The following is a 19,572-nucleotide window of genomic DNA, read 5'->3' as shown; positions in this document are numbered from 1 at the left end:
CGAGGATCATGGCGGCGGTGGTGGTTGAATGTGTCTTTGATTATTATGTGATGAATCCCCTACTGTTCTGTGATCGTTTTCAGTACGATCTTGACCAGCTCGCAACGGTGGGTAATAATATCGCCTGGCTGGAATGTGGAGCTGGGCTTCTGTTGGTTCAATGTTCTCAACCCCACGTAAGAAGGCTCCATGTTCAGCCGGCTCGGGTACCCTAGGGTGATGACGGAGCTGAGCCTGTCCTGGGCGGGTTAGAATCGCGCACCAATACGACCCTCGCCCAACTGACAGTTGGCTGAATTAGCGTGGTTGGTGTTCTAGAAGCATGGCGTAGAACTACCCCAGTGTACCCTAGGGTAGGCCGAGGGTGATTGTCGATCACTACCTAGCTTGTAGGTAAGTACGGATGTGCCTGGGGTTCGTACCAGGGGCTAAATCCCCGGGCGACTTGCTTTTTGGATCAAAGTAAAGTAGTAACGTTATAGCATAGACCCACCCATATGCACGCGAGGCCACTGTCAAAACTTGCATAGGATAATTGACGTCCCCAAAAGCCTCCCAGTCAAACCAAGTATGATATTTGAGTATACCCATACCGATAAGTTTGTTTCGTTCCCAAGGTTCTCTTGATAGCAATGCATTACAGATTGGCTCTCGGGGCACGCCAATGTTCTCCCTCCCTCATATCCAGGATAGCATTGTCCATCCTCACAGCAAGGTGCCACCTCCCCAACCCAGGCCAAAAATTCTCAAAAAGCCCCGTCAGCTTCCCATTCTCGTCCCGCTGGTTGAGGTCCATCCACCCGACGTGGGCCCGGGAGGTGGACTGTGTGGACACGCACCGACACCACTCCTCCGTGCCGACAACCTCTGGCGTCGTGCCCTGCGGCACCGGGGGCTGCACGAGGGCTGTCGTCACGCCGAGGTATTCGAACCAACCTGTCGATAGCGGGAAGGCGGGTACGAGCGGAAGTGTCTTGAAGGAGGCTTGGAACAGCGGTGTGGTGCTGGGTGATGCCTCGGTTGCGTCGCCGGTTGTGTCATACGGGAACACCTTGCACTGCTTTGAACCGTCTGGGAGGTCTTTCCATTCGAATCTTGCGAGATGCTTCGGGATGTTCCAATCTTCCCGCGGTTGGTGCTGATTAGCAGGCCGACAATGCTACCTTGGTGTGGGAGGATACACTTACTTAGTCTTCCGTTGTACAGCGTGTCTTTCTGTGAGACATATATCCTTGTCACCCGCGGGCTTTTCTTCTCAACCCAGTTCCCCTTCTTATCCTGGACAGGGTACGTATAGGCGCCAGGTATGATGACTAGCTCGTCATATGTCCCCACTGGGCTGTCTGTGTAGCGGACAAGCATGAAGCTGCCGACTCCTCCGGCGAAACGGCTTCCCTCGGGAGAGGAGAATGGGGTTGAATTCTTCTCTAGCGGTGAAAACGCGATGGTGTCTATCTCAGAAGCTGCCTTGCTCTTCGGGCTCGAGAAGAAGTATGCAGCGTAGACCTCGGCGGTACACTTCCAAGGCGCTGGCGCCTTCTTGATGCCGACGTCGCCCATGTTAACGATGGTGCGTCGATTCGTTTGGATTTAAACAACGACCAGTGGACTCTGAGGCACTTTTACAGAGCTTCGATCCGTCAGTAAAATGTCTTAAAGCATAAGCGGTCTTACTTCTAAAACGACTACGTGCTGTCAACTTGAATAGTTCACTGCCTTGAGGTTGTGGAGGTGCACATGTCCACCTTAGAGTGGGGAAACCTTGGGACCGATAATGCCTCGGTATTTAGAAAACAGGGATCATAGCTGCTGTTCCTCTTACAATTGGTTGGGGGTCATCAGTCACTAGTGGCTCCTTCCGACGCCTCAATGTAACGGTGTGATCCTTCCTCCAATCACGATATCCCGTCCCTGGTATCGCTGTGTTCATTGCATTGGCTCTGAACCACGTAATCATTGTATGGTCTCAATCTTCAATCACCAGCGAAGTCATTCTCGTGGTCTTGTAGACATGTATATGGTGTTTGGCTCAGCTATTTTGTCTGGGCAAAATTTGCCACGGCTGGCCAGCGATGCCGGAGGTGTGGCCTGAATCGTGTAACCGGTAAGTCTAGTTCAGCGGACTGATGCTCAACTAAAGGGTCAAGTTTGTTCTACGACAAGCGCTCTCTATTTTTGTTACCCGAAAGTATCTGGTAAGTCGCTACACAGAAACAATCCAGGCGGTTCAACTGTTTTTGGTAGTCACCAAAGAAAGCACAACAGCACCGACTCGGCATACGTCCGTAGCAACGCCCGTACTGCTCCGATCGGTCCTTCACAGTCTATCAGTATCAAAACCTCCTAGAGCAGTCTGGGACAACATCACGACCTTCAGACGTGGCAACTACTCCACCTGTAGCAGGTCCTACCACGGTCGGAGGCGGGTATAGTGACACGTTCTTCTTTGTCACACAACGGCGTGAAGCATGTCGAGTGCCTGTTGGTGGATGACCGACACAAAGTCCATTGATTTCATCCGTAAAAGTAACCGCTTATGAAATATCATACCACCTGGGCAAGTTTCTGAGCCCGCACCTGAGAATTAGTAGGCGAGTCACCTAACATGGCACTGTATTTATCCCCGCCTCGGACAACCTGGCATTACATCTGTCCGTATCACCGCGTCCCGGTATTTAATGGACGGACATGACCAACCAAAGGAGAGGTGGAGCGGATACGACGTTGGGAATTATATGCAGTTGCTTGGTCATGCGTCCACTTCTTGGACGCTGGCTCGATTCGATAGTTACCTTCGCCATGGACAAATTTTATTTTCGGCCCTAATCAGCCCAAGATGACAAAACTGCGAATCCTCATTAGCAAAGAGGAAGAGGGTGCTGTCTGAAACCGAATGAACACAGTCACAGATGAGATTGTATCGTTACGTTTCACCGTTGATGGCCATATATTCACTTTGTTTCGGAGTTTTGGTGTCGCGTGACACACGGGAGTGAGATCTGGGCCGAGTCTTCGTGGGTCGTGCCAGTTGAACCTGACACCTGTGTATCGAATTGCTGCCTCGCATCGGCGTATCCACGAGGCAGGGATTTTACATGTCGAATACTTGAAACATCCTAGAACACCAGCGGTATTAATCCCAAGGTGATTGGTTGTCCCCTGTGGTCGATTGCAAAAATCCGCCTCATTAGAGTTCTCCAAGGGCTCATCGACATGTCACGGGGGTGTCTGTTCCACTCTCGAGCCACTGCAGTGTGACTGATTTGGCCTATGGCCTATGGTTTCTTTACGAGACAGCTACCGGATGTAGTAATGATACCAATAACGTGAACTGCTATTGGTGACATACAACGATGTTGATTTTGAAAACTCAATGTGAACTCCTATGGTGTAACTTACATTCCAGTCGTGCTCGTCCAGCACACTCCAACCCTTGTCGGTGAACACAAAAATGAGCTCCCGGTTGACTCCTCTGTATGACAAATTCGGAGTGCTTGGTTCATGTATAGTTTGGAAATTAGATGTTCTAGTTGCTAAAGATGAAAGACTTAGACACGCCAGATCCGTTGAACCACTTTATTGACGCGGAAAGAACCCACATACTGCTTTCTCAGGGCACCGCTATCTCTTCAAGGGGACAATCTCAGTCAAACCACCATGATTCTACCAATCTTTGTTCTGTCCATCTACAGTCTCTGGCTTGTGTCGCCCAGCGGCTCGCTTGCTAGGCAGACTATCCGCCATCAAGGTCCGAGATCATCCACGGGCAGCCTTCGAGCAGACTTTTTCCGTGCAATTATCAACGGTTCGAATTACGGCAACCACATCAAGGTGAAGACGCCGGATGATGTTCCGATCAAAGTCGGCATCATAGGAGCCGGAGCGGCCGGCCTCTATGCAGCCATTCTGCTAGAGTCGCTTGGCATTGATTATGATATCCACGAGGCGTCGGACCGCATCGGTGGCAGAATATTCACGCATCGCTTTGACCAAGACGCGTGGGACAAGTCGACGCCCGACGAGCCGGACTACTACGACTATTATGTGAGCCCCCGGTTAGTGCTGTCATCTTGAAATCGCTGACAAAGTGGGTCAGGATGTGGGAGCCATGAGGTTCCCGCCAATGACGCCGGGATACATGGAGCGCATCATCGGTGCTCACAACTGGAGTCTGATTCCGTACATCAACTCGCATCCAAATGTGGCGAGGAAGGACCAAGTCGTTCAGATCCCCTTCGTCTTCAAGACCGACTCGACTTTCCGACTGTTCAACAACGTGCTAGCGTTCAACAACGATTCTACCAGTCCCGATCAATTCCATGTAGAGCTGATGCGCAACAATAGGACTGACCCCTTCAATGAATTTGGTGCTTCTCATCTATTTCGTGAGGCAATCGACGACTTCATGCAGACACTCATCGACACCAATGGGGACCTCAATACGGAGGGATGGAACCACCTTCTGGAACGTGACTCGTTGTCCGTAAGAGCTTATCTGCTTATGCGAGATCACACCATGGACGAAATAGACTGGCTAGAGACAATCAATGAGGCCACCGGGCATTACAATGGTAAGCTTTCCCCCAAGGGTGGCTTTGGTTGATCACAAGTACGCGCGACGGCTCTGTGCCTACCTGCTGGCATTTATCCACAACACCGCCGGACTAACTGAAAGCAGTATACAGCTTACCGCAAGCCGTCCTAGAAGAATGGATGTTTTGGAGCACTAGTATAGACAACTGGACCTGCATCCGAGGGGGCATGGACATGCTTACCAAAGGAATGACCCTGACTCTCAAGAGCAAGCCCAAGATGCGGAACAAGGTTACTGACATCAGGGCTGGAGACAAGAGCGCTCTCAGGGTGATCATCAATCACACAGTTGAGTACCAATATTCTCACGTGATTTCCACCGTGCCTTTAGGTCCGCTACAAGCCATCAACATGACGGAGCTCGAGCTTGGGTACTTCCGTAACAACGCAATTAGGCTACTGAAGTATGACCATTCACTCAGACTCCAATATGAAGGATATAGACTTACTGAGCACGCGGCGCAGCTATGACTCAGCCACCAAAATAGGGGTGAAGTTCAAGACACGCTGGTATGTCCCCAAACCTATCTGTCAGTCACCGGAACTTTGCATTCTCGCCGTTGACAATGGGCCGGTCCGGTCTGGCGCAGGTGGGAGAATCTTCCCAGCGGAGCCTTTCAAGGCGGGCAATCATTCACCGACCTGCCAATCAGACGATCTGTATACCCCTCATATGGTCTCAACATCACAGACGCCCCGGGCACGATGATCGGCTCCTATGTGTGCGGGCAGGACGCTTCCAGGCTTGGTGCTTATCTCAACCCTCATAACCCCACGACACAATCGCCGTACCTGCCTGGCGGCTTTGAGGAGCTTACCGATCTCGTACTCCAAAACTTGGCTGCACTGAATAATGTCTCCTACCACTTTCTCCGGTAAGTATTGCGTTCTTCCTAAACGCCTGCCTGCCATGGTTCGGCGTTGATGCTGCCACTAGACCGGTATGCGGGCGGCACAAGATTTCCCGTTCACTGACTGAGGCCACAGTGACCAATTTCTGGAGATTCATGCATATGATTGGGACCAGTCCGAGGCAAGTCCTTTCGTATTTCTCAGTGATTACGGACATCATATTTATCCAACATCCATTCTGTATCTTCATTGCACGTCTGACACAGCAAATAGTTCTCTAATGGTGCTTTTGCCATCTTCTCTCCCGGGCAGTTCAGCACGGTGATGCCTCACCTGATGGAACCAGCTTGGCAGGGTCACCTGCATTTTGGAGGCGAGGCTTTGAGTTCGGGCCATGCTTGGATCATTGGTGCTATCAACTCTGCGTGGAGAACAGTGATGGAGATCCTGGACACAGAAGGGCTGGAAGATAAAGCGGAGGAGCTGTTTGCAATGTGGGGAGGCCCAATCAACGAGGTCGATATGGGCTGGTATGATTTCAACACCATGGGATGGACCGACTACGGGGTGCAGCTTGGCATTGTCCAGGCGTGAGCGGCTCTCTACCTGGGTACGGAACATGGTCCCAAGTGTATGTACCCGGCATTGCGAATGCCCAGCCAGATTTCCTGCTGGCCAGAAAGAGAGAGATCAGTGTTAAACAAATTGAAGCCCCTATTCCAAGCAGCTTTCACTCTTCATGTGGTTGGTGATTCCACGCATGTGCACGAACAATACATTTTCTAGAGGTCGCGCTTCGAGGTCTCCTGTGGGTTGCGTCCTCACACTCCCATTCGGTAGCAGTTGATTAAAATGCAATCGGCTCTATAGTTAGCACAAGGCAATTGTAGCTTTCTCCTGCCCACACGTGCATACGTGGGCCGCCTGGAAGGACGCAAACAGACAGCTCAACACGTGTCTTTGTCCTGACTACCCAAGTCACAACCAAATAGAATTGAAAAATGGCAGCAACCCTACCTACCTCAAGATCCAGACCCAGATTGATTGATGCCTCTGCTTCAGGCTCGGTGTCTACAATCACTATTCCTCTTGACCAAGCAACATTGGACCAATACTCAAACGGAGTCAAACCATTACAAAATGGCCGCTTTTCCACCGCCGCAAAATGCCTTACCTTTCCGACTTCCACCAGGCTTTCCCCCGCCCCCTATTCCGCTTCCGCCGGGGGCATTTCCCGCAGCTGGGCAAAATCCCATGGGATACCCGCCGAAGACCCAGGATTTTATGGAAACTCAGGCTACTGCGGCCTACATGCACGAGTTATACAGGACAACCGGGAGCTCAGTGATCGACCAGGCGAACCCAACACATTTTGCAGCACTTCAAGGCTGGACACAGCCCGTCGTGGGGGCCGGGGTTTTCCGACTCCCTCGTCCACGATCTCAAGCAGCAAGAGACCAACTCACAGCGGCGATCCGAAACCGTGGCGTGGCGGGCGACCCATCGAACCCTGGCGGTTTCAATGCAGGGAATCGGCCTAGACCGGGTGCTAATGACCAAGCGACCGTCCAAGACCATATTAACCGAGCGAGAAGACTGATGACCGCCCTCAGCATGGCATTCGTGAGGCAGCTGGATTGGGTAAGTGGTACAAGCAACGCAGACCCTCCCGGCTGTCATGAATCTTGTGAGCTATGGGCCTCGAAATGTGTTCTGATAACAGCTATAGGATCGCAATGGTTCAACCACACTTTGGTACTGGAGGAATCGTGCGGGCGGCGCCGGCAACGTTGTCGCATATGCTCCTCTGGCTGACTACGAGGATCTCTACTTCAACTTGTCGTCCAAGTTCAGGGTGAGCTTTTCCCTTGCTCTTCCTTGTTAATGGACCCGGTCTCCACCCCCGCCCCAACTTTGATGAGGGTCGCGCGAGTGCGTGGGGCCCTATAAGGTTCAATTCTGGAGGGAGATGAGACTTTGCCGAAATCTGCGATAAATGAAAAGGAAGGGAATTGACTTCTGATCAATGTTCTCTACGAGACATAGGATTTATCCCGCTCGCCACATATAGTCCATCGCGCACCTCTGAGCACACATTTAGCACCCGGTGCAAACCAAGCCCAGCTGAACTCCGCTGATGAGCTGGAAAATGATGCAGGGTTCGTTTGGACGGAATGGACCAAATATGGTGACTTGGGAAGGTGGTAAGTTGTGGCATTAACTGCACTCAACAGGCTCACTGCTGTCCTTCAAATGTTCATCTCTTATGTCGAATGATATTCTTTGCACCATTGAAATTGGTAAATTCGAAAATCAATTGACTCTTTAATAGGATAGCGCGGGTGTCCAATCAGGCTGAACAGTTCCCGAGGTCGGTTCTTTGGAGGCTCTTTGAATGTCGTGAGTACCGCATTAAGATTGTATTCCGTCTTTGCTCGATGGCCCGAGAAACAGGAATAGTAATGATGTTACTGACCCTAGTCTACATAGTCATCGACGCATGTATTGCCATGGCATTCCCTCCAAGACTTCAGCGAAATCCAAACCGTCGTCTATTTGGGGACGAACTTAGAGAACTGATACCAATTAATCCTGTACCGAACGGATATCGAAATCTTGTGCACATGGCACTCAGCCCTTCAGAAGGTAAGCACTATAACACTCAGCGACTTCATTTGACATGACGTGGTACTGAAGCAGTTACACCCAGTCTATATTGAAGACTATCATGATAACACCCATGAGGATGTACCCCGGCTGCAGGTACGTCCCTACTTTGTTTTATGACTTCTGACCCCCATTTATGCTAACCTGCCTCAGGTCGGAGGCTTTGAAATCTCTCATTTCTCCTATGAGCTGGGTGGGGCAAATTTCATGCCTCTCCCTAATAACTTCAGAGGATTGTAAGGCCACACTTTATATTGATCCAGACCTCCATGCTGTGATCCGATTCCGCGACACACAATCACCTGTACTCATTGGTGGAACAAACTAACATGCACAGGACTCGACTGTGGACTAGAGGGAGGATGCGTGGCAGGGAAGGGTGGTGGTTGCCCGAGCACTTCACGGCCGAGTGGGACCGCGTCAACTACGAACCATATAACGAAGGCTTCACAGACATGACCACAGGCGTTGGAGCCGCCGGTGCCTTCAGCCAGAGGAGCAACATATTCCATATAGCCATGGTAAGCCGCCGTCATACCCTGACCCAAAATCGGCTGTCCCCAATACTCAGCTGACCATCGAACTTACAGAACATCTGGTGCTGCATGCTATTGCAACAGCCGGAAAGGCCGCCGCGGGCAACACCAATACCACGAACAGGCCCCAACATGGGAGCCCAGGGGTGGACCTATACCGGCGAGATGAGATTCCAGGACTATCACACACGATTCGGTCGAGACCTCTGTGATCTCGTCAGCGACTGCTGCAAATACATGCCCCGTGACCGGCCCGGTTTGCGTACAGTGCAATTTAGGGTGAGGAATGGGATACGCGATAACCCAATGACATGGGCCGACGGGGACTGGGTGCGGAGAACGATACGTGAACCGGCAGCGCCCCCTATCTTGAACCCTCAACCCGGCGTGCAGGCCGCGGGTGCGCCAGTTGCCCTCCGGTGGGGGCGAAGGAGGTGACGACTTGGACCTTTTTGCTGTTCTATACTAGTACATAACGGGGCGACTTCACTTTACCAGGCATCATAATTAGTTTAAGATGATATGGGAGGGCCGCTCGTTTTAGACCAGCGGAATCAAGCACATATGTGGTAATTCTTGCGCGGCAAGAATGACCATATTGATAATTACGCTGCTACCGATGAAGGCAAGATCTGCCTCGTGGTTGATGCTACCTTTGTTTGCACCGGGTGGGTGATAGTATGGTGTTACTTTATTCTTACAAGCTAAATTGAACAATGAAGTTGCTTCAGTAAACAGATGACTTTTAATGTACGTTAGGATCATGACATAGTCCTGCCGCCATTCCAATGCCGCCATTCACACACTTGGCGTACCTACTAGATACCTAGGTATAGTAATATCATTGAAAAACCTATTTCTACTAGCATGTTGCCACAACACTACTAGTAGAACGCCCGTTTTGTATGTTCCGCGCATGGTTCCTTTGCCATACCTACGGCCACAATTAATCTTCCAAGATTGACGCAGCCGCTTTCTGCGCCATGGCGTACAAAAGTGGCATCGGGTGAGACGTGATCTCAAAAGGCAGGATACCAGCATCGACTACCCGCAGACTCTTGGTTCCATGTACCCTGAGTAGTGAAGGCGTTGTCAGTCTCGGGTTTCTCCCGTTGGAAATGCCATTTGGAGAGGGTACTTGCCGCAGTCGAGGATCCACCACTCCCCCGAGGTCCCTCGGCAGCATCGCTGTGCTCCCGACCCAATGGCTCGCTCCGATCCCGGTGCTCTTGTACCAAGCTAGCCACTCATCATCGGTCCCATTAGGAGCGATCTGAGGATCATAGTATGGGTCGGCCACAACGTCGCTGAATGGCGCGCTGGCGAACAGAGCCCGGGAGCGGCGAGAGATTGCAACTGCCACGGCTTGATCGAAGGTGTCAGTGAGGAACCTCGGTGTAATTATCGGGTCGTCAAACGGGTCGGATGAGTTGATGTGGATGTGTCCGCGCGACAGGGGCATCAGGGGCCAGAATATTGCGGAGAGAACGGTAGGGTAGCTCTCGCCAACAAATTCGGCTACAGGGACTGTTTCGAATTGTTAGCTCAGCATGTAAATCACGAGAGAAATCAATAGCTTCGCTCGGTTTTCATTGTCACTTACAGTCACTATTCACGATCAAGTCGATGGTGGTGTTCAGAATCACCTTCGCCCCTTCCAGTGTGGCTGCTGCGCCAGACGCGACCAAGGCCTGTGCTCGGTTTACGAGATTTTCAGGGGAACCAATTTGCGCATAAATGCTCCCGCGGTCTAGATCGGATCGATTAGCTATTCAAGCCCCTTGACCGACAGACTAGTGGTGATTATGTCCACTGCTTACCGAGGCCCCAGATTTGCTCCACGTTAATAAGAGATATCTCCGGTGCGAACAGAATACGTCCATCAATGATAGAAGTATCATTCTGGTACGCTTCTGCAACCAGCGCCGATGTGCCAGTGCCAGGCTGGTCTACGAGGTTGACCCCGACGCCAGGGAGATCGACGAGCTGTTGGATGCCGGCTGCCTCCAATATGTCTGACCTGCCGACACCCGACCTCTCCAGGATAGTGCTTGTGGCTAGAGATCCTGCGGCAAGGATTATTTCCTTGTTAGCATTGACCACATGCGCTCCGGGCTGACTTCCGGGGACTTCGTCGCCGGGCTTGGTCCCGAAAATGACGCTCTTGGCTGTCAGTGAGTCTCCAAAGAGGACTTTGTCGACTTTATGGTTTGTTAGAACTGTGAGAGTGTCTCGATGCTGGTCATTTGTCCACAGATAGCCGTCGGCGGCGGATGAGCGACGGTTCTCGCCCGAGTCCTGGTCATACCAAATCGTCCAAGATGACGAGGCTGATACAGTGCCGTCGGAGGAGCGGTTTGATAAATCGTTGCCAATAGTGAGCCCGGGGAATACCAAAGGGAGTGAGTCCTTATAGAGTTCCACTGCGCTTGGGATGCGCATAGGTGTCTTTCTCGGAATATCAGTTTGTGTCAATACTTGCACACATTTAGAGGGATTGCTCACCGGAAAAGAGACATTAATGGCGCCATGGAACCCGTGAACGTCGGGATCCAGACCTGCCCCCTGTAATCTCTGAGCCTCGTTGGGTGGGATGTTCCTCTCCACCGCTGTCATGTATGGCTCAAGTGAGTCCCAGTTCCAACCATGGTTGCCCAAGACCTCGAGCTTGTCAACTTCTTCCCGCGTTGGCCGGAACCACATCAAACCATTGACTATTGAATCACAATCAGCATCTGCTTTTATGTTGCCTTTGTGGCAGCGCCACTTACTGGATGTACCTCCACCGATGCATGCACCGCTATCAATGGTCCAGGGGAACAATTCGCCATCTTCAGTGTATGCAGGGTACAGCCAGTTGCAATACGGATCATGCTGCACTCGGTCCTCCGCGTTAAAAACCTTGGGATTCCAACGAGGGTCCGGGCCGGCCTCAATGATCAGAGTCGAGAAGCCCTGTTCACTGAGCTTGTTGCCGACCGTGATGCCTGTGAGCCCCGCGCCGACAATAACATAGTCAAAGGTTCTGTTAGCGGCTGTCAACGTGTGGTTCGTGATCACCGTGGCCCATGTGCCGAAGGTCAGTGCCCCGAGGACCACTATCAGCTTCATGGCGGCAGTGCAAAATCACTGTCGAAGTTCAAAGTTGGCTATGTGATGAGGAGATTTTCTACTCCATGTCAGCACCATCTCTAGCACCTCATTTTATGAGTATGCGCCACTAACTCGATCTGGACATCCCCTGCCGGTATCGTCGCCTGCCACAGGCTGGGAGCCCCTCAGTAAATTCAGAGTAGTATTGCCATGGCTCAGGGTTGCTTACAGGTGAACCTGGCAGCCCTGGTCGAGCGATGTGGGCCACGGGTTGTGCATCATCCAATTCCCCCATTCAACCACTGTCTTCCTGATCCGTAATGGTGAGGCCACCATTATTTCTCCTTTCGCATACGTTCATTAATGCGACCGTAGGGTAGGATCGACGGGCTTCTGGTAAGAGTTCAATTCACGTTGAGCCACTGCGCGCCGTGAAACGAACGGAAACAAGACACTGATTCGCCTTTGCTACGCTTGGCAGCTGGAAACATGCAAGGCAGCACACGATGAGCTCTATCATGAGGAGTAGTTCCACAGCTCTCAAGTTGATTTGACGTTCCTGCGTTGTTTTCCGGGAATGAAAGCTACCTAAGTAGGGCCTAATCTTCCTCCTGTTGGATCTGCGTGAGCATGGCGCGAGGGGGCCATTTCCCAGGCGCTTCATACGCAACATCGTACTCGTGGCGCCCAGAACCAACCCAAGTGCCTTCGTCGGCATCATTCTTTCCCGGCAACACAACTGAAGCCTCCGTGTTAGGCGGAACCTCAACCTCGACCTTGAGCTTCTGGCCGTCTGCAATGGTCCATTTGACACCAATCGTACCATACGGACTGTCAAACCTGACAGTGGCGTTCGTCAAGTCACCCCCGGGAACAGGGGCTACCCTGAACTTCTTCCACCCGGGCTCCAGCATCTTGATACCGCCCACGACCTCATGAAGCCAGGCCGCCACAGACCCGAGCGCGTAGTGGTTGAAGCTCGTCATCTCGCCCGGGTTGATGGTCCCGTCGGGCAGCATGCTGTCCCACCTCTCCCAGGTGGTCGTCGCCCCCATGGACACGGGGTACAGCCAGGAGGGGCACTCCTTCTCGAGCAGCATGCGGTACGCCAGCTGCACGTGCTCCTTGTTCTGCGACAGGGCATGCAGCACGAGCGGCGTCCCCGCGAAGCCCGTGGACACGCGGAACTTGGAGTACCGGACCAGGCGGGCGAGGCGGTCTGCTGCGTTGCGGGCCTGCTCCGGTGTGGAGTGCAGCGAGAAGGAGAGGGCCAGTGCCAGTGCTGTCTGGGAGTCTGCGACCACTAGCCCGGACGCTGCGACATAGGCTGCCTGGAAGGCAGTCTTGAGACGTGTGTGGTCGGCTTGGTACTTGGCTGCTAGGGCGTCTTCGCCAATGACGGTGGAGATCTTCGCCATCAGGCCAGTCACGTCCACCAAGTAGGCGTCGGCGACGAGTGTACCGTCTGTCCGTGCCAGGCCTGGCTCTGAGGGTGGTGCGTTGGGGTCAAGCCAGTCGCCCAGCTGCCACAGGGTCGGGTCCCAAAGGAGACCGTTCTTGTCCCGGCGGATGGAATTGTCGATGTAGGTCCGCATGCTTGGTAGCTGCCGCCGGAGCACAGCTGCGTCGCCCGTCCATTGGTAGATCACCCAGGGCAGTATGACGGCTACGTCGTCCCAGACAGCCTGTGGTTCATTGGGCCAGCCCGCCTCACTGGTGAGGACGTCGGGGATCACGACAGGCACGACCCCTCCAGTAGCCTCTTGATCCAGGGCCAAATCCTGGAGCCAATTCGCAAGGAAGCCACCACTTGAGTATAAAAAGGAGGCTGTCGGCGAGAAGACCTGGATATCACCCGTCCATCCAAGTCGTTCATCTCGTTGCGGGCAGTCAGTTGGGACGGACAGGAAGTTCCCTCGCATACTCCATATCACGTTGGAATGCAGCTGGTTGACAAGGGCATTGGAGCAGTCGAAATGCCCCGTTCGAGCCATGTCCGAGTGCATCACAAGTGCGACGATGTTGTCTGCACTGGGCGGGCTCTTCGCGTCATCCAGGGTCCATCCTTCGATTTGGAGGTACCGGAATCCATGGAACGTGAACTTCGGGGTCCAATCTTTCAGTGTGCTTCCCTTTCCAAATATGACCCTGTCTGTAGCCCCAGCCTTGCGTAGAGGGCGAGTCCCGAGCTCACCGTTTTCAAGCACCTCGGCATGTTTGAGCGTGAGAGTCTGGCCTTCTTCGAGCTGCAGAGTCTGAAGGATCTGGATCTTGCCGACCAGGTTCTGCCCGAAGTCGATCAGCGTCTTGCCACTCTTGCTCTTGAAGATCTCTTTGGGTCGGACAGTCTCTGTGACTCGCACCGGGGGCACGTCGGGAGATATCAGCGAGGTCTTGTCCCATGCAAAGTCCAGAACGGACGCTTTGTCCCAGTCTTTTGCTTGGTCGAACGAGACAGCCCTCCAATCGCCCGGGAGATCGTCGCGCATGTCGTACACTTCTCCGTCGTACAACTCGCTGGTCACAAGGCTCGACGAGTGTGTGGACCAGGAATCATCTGAGACGACCTGCTGTATGACACTGCCGTCGGGCTTCTGGATCTCGAGCTGTGCAAGCACGCCCAATTTGTCTCCGTACACGTTCCTGACGCCATCAACCCAGGTGAGCCGGGTGGCGTACCAGCCCTCTGCTACCTCAACACCCAAAACGTTCTGCGATGTCCAGTCGAGACTGTCGGTGACATCAAACACTTGGTACGGCAGCCGGTGATTATAGCTGGTCCAGCCCGGTGCCATCTGTAGATCGCCGACGCGGGTGCCATTGATGTGAGCCTCGTATACACCCAGCGAGCTAATGTAGAGCCTTGCTCTCGGTTTCTCGTTGCCAGACAGCTTATCCTTGATGTTGATATCAAAGGATGGGCTCCTGAATCGGACTGGTCGGTGTGGCTTGTCCTTCGGCGTCTGCTGGGTGGACGTGATGAATTTGGCCTTCCAGTCGGACCGCTGAAGGAGACCTGCTTCCACATGCTGCTTCGCAGTCCACTCGGTTGCTGCTTCCCCTCCATCACCGGTGCCGGCAGCCTTAAGCCTCAGTGCAACTGTTTCGCGAGATCTCAACGGCTTGAATGGCCAAGGAATAAAGAGACAATTGTCTGTCTCGGCGCGAATGTGCTCATCTTCTGCTTGTCCAGCCTTGGAGATTTCCAATTCGTAGGACGTCTGTTTCCAATTCTTGGCTTCACCGGCGAAGCTCCAAGACAGCCGTGGTTCTGCCGTGCCAATGCCAAGAGGATCTGTGTCAGGGTGGTGGTCGAATCGAAGGCTGTTCACCTTGACGCCCGCCATGGTTGAATCGGTATTCTGTTCGCCCGATTGAAAAGGACGAAAAACTGGCAGGGAGAGCATGCTGGAGTCGTGTTGAGAGTGATTGCCCACAAGGAGGAGCTAGAGTCCCGTAACGACAATGTTCGCCTGTGTCTCCAAAGGATTGAGGCTACCAACAGAACGAAATATGGCAGTGATTGTTTGAGCCTGCTTGACCAAGATAATGTGCCACGCTGCCAGTCTTGGATGACGCCTTGTTAGCTCGTAGTCGAGGACAATGCCGAAGATTAGCCGCAATCTACCACGAACTCGGGCGAGAACAAACCGAGATAACGGGCCGTCTCCAAGGCTAGGAGAAGCAACCTCGCTTGGCTGGAATGCTTGGGTGATGTTACCGGCGCGATGGTTGGGCCCTGAAACCTTCTCCAAATCAAATCATTCTTAGAGCGGGGGTCCCGGCAATTCCGAGGCTACGTTCGGGTTCGGCAAGGCCCTGGCTCGCGATGACTTCAGCCCGAAGGGCCTCCAGAAGGGCCTAGGCCAAGGTGGTACAGGCCCCGGATTGGTGCCGTACCTGCCTGTTACCCCAGATTCTAGCTGCGAGGCACCGATGGGGTCGGCAGACGAATCTTTGCTCAAATCTGGGGTACCAAGCCGAGGCTTGCCACACACCAGCCCGCATGCTGGGGCAAATTGAATGGGAAAATCCGTTGCTATTGATGACTTTGTAGCTCGTTTGAATAGACTAATGTGGATGTAATCCCATTAATTCGTGGCGCTTTTCTCGCCCTTCTCGTCGTTATCCGCTTGAATTGTAGGCCAACCTGTGTGGCAGGTTTGAACAGCATCAGCCTTCCTGCATATCCATCCGGAACGCTTGGTCTTTCCACAATACTTAACGCCCTATTACACGTATGCACCATGGGTAATTGGGCTCAATACTATATCCCGGCCACTGCGGCCATCGGGACAGCCATGTATGGCATTGATACCGGTATCATCGCTACCACAATCGGTCACAAAAGTTTCAACGACCACATGTTTCCCCCAGACGGAGAGGACGCAGCTCTGACAGGCAAGTCGCGTCCACAAAAGTACGCAACTTCAGTGGCCAAGGCTAACTTTGACTTGGACACAGGCGCCGTCGTCTCCGTCTACAACGCCGGCCAGGCCGTGGGCACCCTCTTCGCAGGCTGGACCGCCGACAAGTTCAGCCGCAGATACACCCTCACAATCGCCAGCGCCATCGCCATCGTTGGCATCCTGCTATCCGTGATCGGTACCAACGCCGGGATGTTCATCACGGGACGGCTGCTGACCGGCTGGTCGTCGGGGATGATTCTGCCCGTGTCCGCTATCTACATGGCTGAGGTCTCGAAGCCCAAGAACCGCGGCGTGATCGTCGGCTTTCAGGGGATGGGCACCGCGATGGGCTTCTTCCTGGCAAACTGGATCGGGTACAGCGGTATTTTCTTTGAAGGAAACCTGCAATGGCGGTTCCCCCTTAGCTTGCAGTTCCCCTGCGCCGTCTTGATGTTGATCGGCAGCCTTGTCGTACTACCTTTCACGCCACGTTGGCTCATCTCCCAGGACAGGTTCGAGGAGGCGCGTGCTGTCCTGGCCAGGATCCACTCCGACGAGAGCGATGAGTTCATTAACCAAGAGATGATCCAAATTAGGGAGCAGACAGCGCTGGAGAGGAGCTACAAGAGATTCGGGGGCGAGAAATGGTACAGCAACTTCTTGATGCTGTTCACAAGACAGTACATTAAGAGGCTGGGTTTCGTCTGCTTCATCCAGGCCTTGACTCAGTTCGGTGGCGTCACAGTTATCCGTAAGATAAACCTACTAGTAACCTTTCAAGTCAATGCATTACACTGTGGAACAGACTCCTAACAGATGTCAGAAAATTACCAAAATATTTTCTATGGCACTGTCGGTTTTACAGGAGATACCGCACTACTCATCAGTGGAATTTACGGCATCATGGGCCTTGCAGGCCAGATCATCAACCTCTTCGTCGTAGCCGGTATGTTACTTGCTGTGACTGTAACAAACTTGAACGTCTGTGAATAATGGCTGACGCACCCCAAAAAACAGACCGCTGGCGCAGAACAACAACACTATGGGTAGGCTGCCTCGTCCTCGCAATAATGCTGGCCATTTGCGAGGCCCTCAGCGCCCTGTTCTCGGACGGCTCCAACCAGGCAGCCTCGCGCACCACCATAGCGTTCATATTTCTGTATTCCATGTTCTTCGCCATCTTCTTCAATTCCACAATGTGGGTCGTGTGCTCCGAGCTTCTCCCCGTCTTCATCCGCTCCAGCGGTCTTGCAGTGGGCACCTTTGCCTCCGGCGTTGCGTCCATCATCATCTCTCAGATCACGCCTATCGCGTTGGAGAACATATCGTGGAGGTACTACAACGTCTTCATTGCGGCCAACCTCTTGGGCGTCGTGGTTTACCTCTTCTTCCTGCCCGACACCAAGGGCAAGACGCTCGAGGAGATTGGCGAACTGTTCGGAGACACGCTTGCTACGGCTCACATTGGGGACATTGACGTGGATGGGAAGCAGGGAGCGGATGTCATCGAGCTTGAGAATCCTAGCTACATCAAGAGTAGGAACGTGTAAACTAGCCGTCGGTATTCGTCTCCAGCTTATTATACCGGGGCTTACTAATCCACACCTATAGTAGCCCCGGTAGGTTAGAGAAGCCTAGAGTTTAACCCTTCCTCAAAAGGGAAGCCTTCCCTTCAGGGCTAGAGTTATAGGTTCTAAGTATAAAAGTCACGTAACGAATTTTTAAGAAAAGTGCATACCTACTTCTCAGGTAGAGGAAGACAGTCACGGAGGCAGTCACGAAGAGATCGCCCAGAAACCTCAAATCAGATACCAGATACGACACCAGACCAAACACCAAACACCAGACACTAGACCAGACACCAGACATATTAGACTTCAGGAAACAATTAGAATAACTTCATAAAAGAATTCCTTCTCAACCAAATTTCATATTAAAGTAAACAGAATACTTCAAAAAATAGTCACCTAACTTTTAAACCTAAATCTTATAAGTCTAGCCCTAAGGGGGAAGAATAGGCCTTAGCCTAGGTATTCCACTCAGCGTACGCATAGCCCACCTGGGCTACCATAAGAATAGGCTCCCAAGCCCCGGTGCAGTACCCAAATCCACCACTCCACCCTAGGGTAGCTTCCATGATTCATTCTTTCCACGTCGCCGACATCTACTACCTAGGCAGGTTTGAAACTTGACAGCTGCTAAAATCTCCGTGGCCGGGGATTAGAAACCAAAGTGCGCAGGCGGTCCGCCTTCATTCCATACATTGAAAAGTGCAACATAAACCGCTCTCTCATTGCAGGGGTCTTCCTTTGTTGCAGAGAATGACCCCTGCGATGAGGCTCGCCGAATCAAGGTCTGAATGTCTACTCCTAATTCCTGTCGCTCAATAAGGTCAGCATTTTATCTCCTCGGGACGTTCCACGAGTGAGGCAATATTTGCTACCGACCTGAAGTCTGTTGCTGTCTCGAAGGAATTCTACAATAATGTGCCGCGTATACACATCGTTCAAATGATCTCCGGGTCCCAGCTGAATTGCAATCTCAACGCACTGATATTGGAAAAACCGGGCTGTGATCGAGTCGAGTTCTTGACGTGAAAGGACCTGCTCGTGGTTTGCTGCAGCCGAGTCCCCGTTGACTTCCGGAGCTTGAGCAGGTGGCTGGCTTGGTCCAGGACTCGGAGTACTTGGATGGGGCTGATCAGGTTCCCGTTGTATGGCGCCGCCCTCTGGTTGACTGCACTCAAGAGTAATAGGGCCAGGCTGCGTAATTTCTTGCTCGGGGCTGTTACCCGACTCACTGGACCCAGAAATAGTGATCGATTCCCTTTCAGGTTCGGTCTGCACGTTGTTATCCGGTTGGTCAGATTCAAGTGCACCAGTATGAGGCTGTAAGATTCCTTGCGCGATGCTGCTAGTCGGCTCATCGGATCCAGGATAACCAACGCCATACAATGCCGGTCCTTGATCGGGGTTCGAATGAGAAGGGGTGAACTGTTGTCCCTGTGGCGGCGTGTTTGAAACCGGGGCATGGGATTGTCCCTGCCCGAGAGGCTGTTCCGATGGGTAGCGTTGTCTCCGGGCATGATGCTCTATCCAGCCAGGGTCATGAGGCTGTACCCGGCCATGAGGCTGTACCCGGCCATGATCCTGTACCCGACCATGAAGAATGTGTGGCCGACCTTGAGGGTGTGGCCGGCCATGAGGGCGTGCATGTGACCAACCATGAGGCCGATCATCAATATGCAGTGGCGGATAATGGTGGCGACGTACCTGAACACGCGGTCTCAGATGAGGTGGTCTCATATGAGGTGGAAACAGAGGCACACCTTCCACGTCCTGGCATGGGTCCTCCATACTAGAGGCTGGTATTCCAGGGGTCGGAGGTGGCCCACTTGTTGGTATACCGCCTGGGTAGTAGGG

At 52.9% G+C, this 19,572-nt stretch overlaps 5 protein-coding genes across 5 annotated transcripts; 2 read left to right on the top strand and 3 right to left on the bottom strand.

The window, feature by feature from the left end:
• Window positions 1–637: 637 nt before the first annotated feature.
• Window positions 638–1,722, bottom strand: KVR01_013246 (uncharacterized protein; the record flags this gene model as incomplete). The annotated part of the gene is made up of 2 exons (XM_044782144.1): window positions 1,188–1,722; window positions 638–1,122 (listed from the first exon to the last, which is right to left on the bottom strand). The coding sequence occupies exons 1-2, from the start codon at window positions 1,558–1,560 to the stop codon at window positions 638–640; spliced, it is 858 nt and encodes a 285-aa protein (XP_044637700.1). The 5' UTR covers window positions 1,561–1,722.
• Window positions 1,723–3,657: 1,935 nt separating this feature from the next.
• KVR01_013253 (uncharacterized protein) lies at window positions 3,658–6,039 on the top strand (the record flags this gene model as incomplete). The annotated part of the gene is made up of 6 exons (XM_044785522.1): window positions 3,658–4,044; window positions 4,097–4,571; window positions 4,679–4,997; window positions 5,184–5,468; window positions 5,581–5,638; window positions 5,719–6,039. 6 exons carry the CDS (start codon window positions 3,658–3,660, stop codon window positions 6,037–6,039), a joined length of 1,845 nt encoding a protein of 614 aa, XP_044637707.1.
• A 3,512-nt stretch (window positions 6,040–9,551) lies between these two features.
• On the bottom strand, window positions 9,552–11,759 carry KVR01_013264 (uncharacterized protein; the record flags this gene model as incomplete). Its single annotated transcript, XM_044781974.1, has 6 exons — window positions 9,552–9,721; window positions 9,791–10,175; window positions 10,252–10,398; window positions 10,469–11,096; window positions 11,154–11,362; window positions 11,420–11,759. The coding sequence occupies 6 exons, from the start codon at window positions 11,757–11,759 to the stop codon at window positions 9,595–9,597; spliced, it is 1,836 nt and encodes a 611-aa protein (XP_044637718.1). The 3' UTR covers window positions 9,552–9,594.
• Window positions 11,760–12,340: 581 nt separating this feature from the next.
• KVR01_013247 (uncharacterized protein) lies at window positions 12,341–15,088 on the bottom strand (the record flags this gene model as incomplete). Its single annotated transcript, XM_044785979.1, has 1 exon — window positions 12,341–15,088. The coding sequence occupies one exon, from the start codon at window positions 15,086–15,088 to the stop codon at window positions 12,341–12,343; it is 2,748 nt and encodes a 915-aa protein (XP_044637701.1).
• A 900-nt stretch (window positions 15,089–15,988) lies between these two features.
• KVR01_013298 (uncharacterized protein) lies at window positions 15,989–17,700 on the top strand (the record flags this gene model as incomplete). Its single annotated transcript, XM_044794123.1, has 4 exons — window positions 15,989–16,142; window positions 16,206–16,901; window positions 16,974–17,096; window positions 17,168–17,700. The coding sequence occupies 4 exons, from the start codon at window positions 15,989–15,991 to the stop codon at window positions 17,698–17,700; spliced, it is 1,506 nt and encodes a 501-aa protein (XP_044637752.1).
• Between the last annotated feature and the right edge of the window lie 1,872 nt (window positions 17,701–19,572).

The sequence above is a fragment of the Diaporthe batatas genome, assembly GCF_019321695.1.
Source record: "Diaporthe batatas strain CRI 302-4 chromosome Unknown Contig00025, whole genome shotgun sequence".
Classification (NCBI taxonomy): Eukaryota; Fungi; Ascomycota; class Sordariomycetes; order Diaporthales; family Diaporthaceae; genus Diaporthe; species Diaporthe batatas.
Note: the sequence above shows the minus strand (reverse complement) of the source record. Positions and strands in the feature narration are given on the sequence as shown.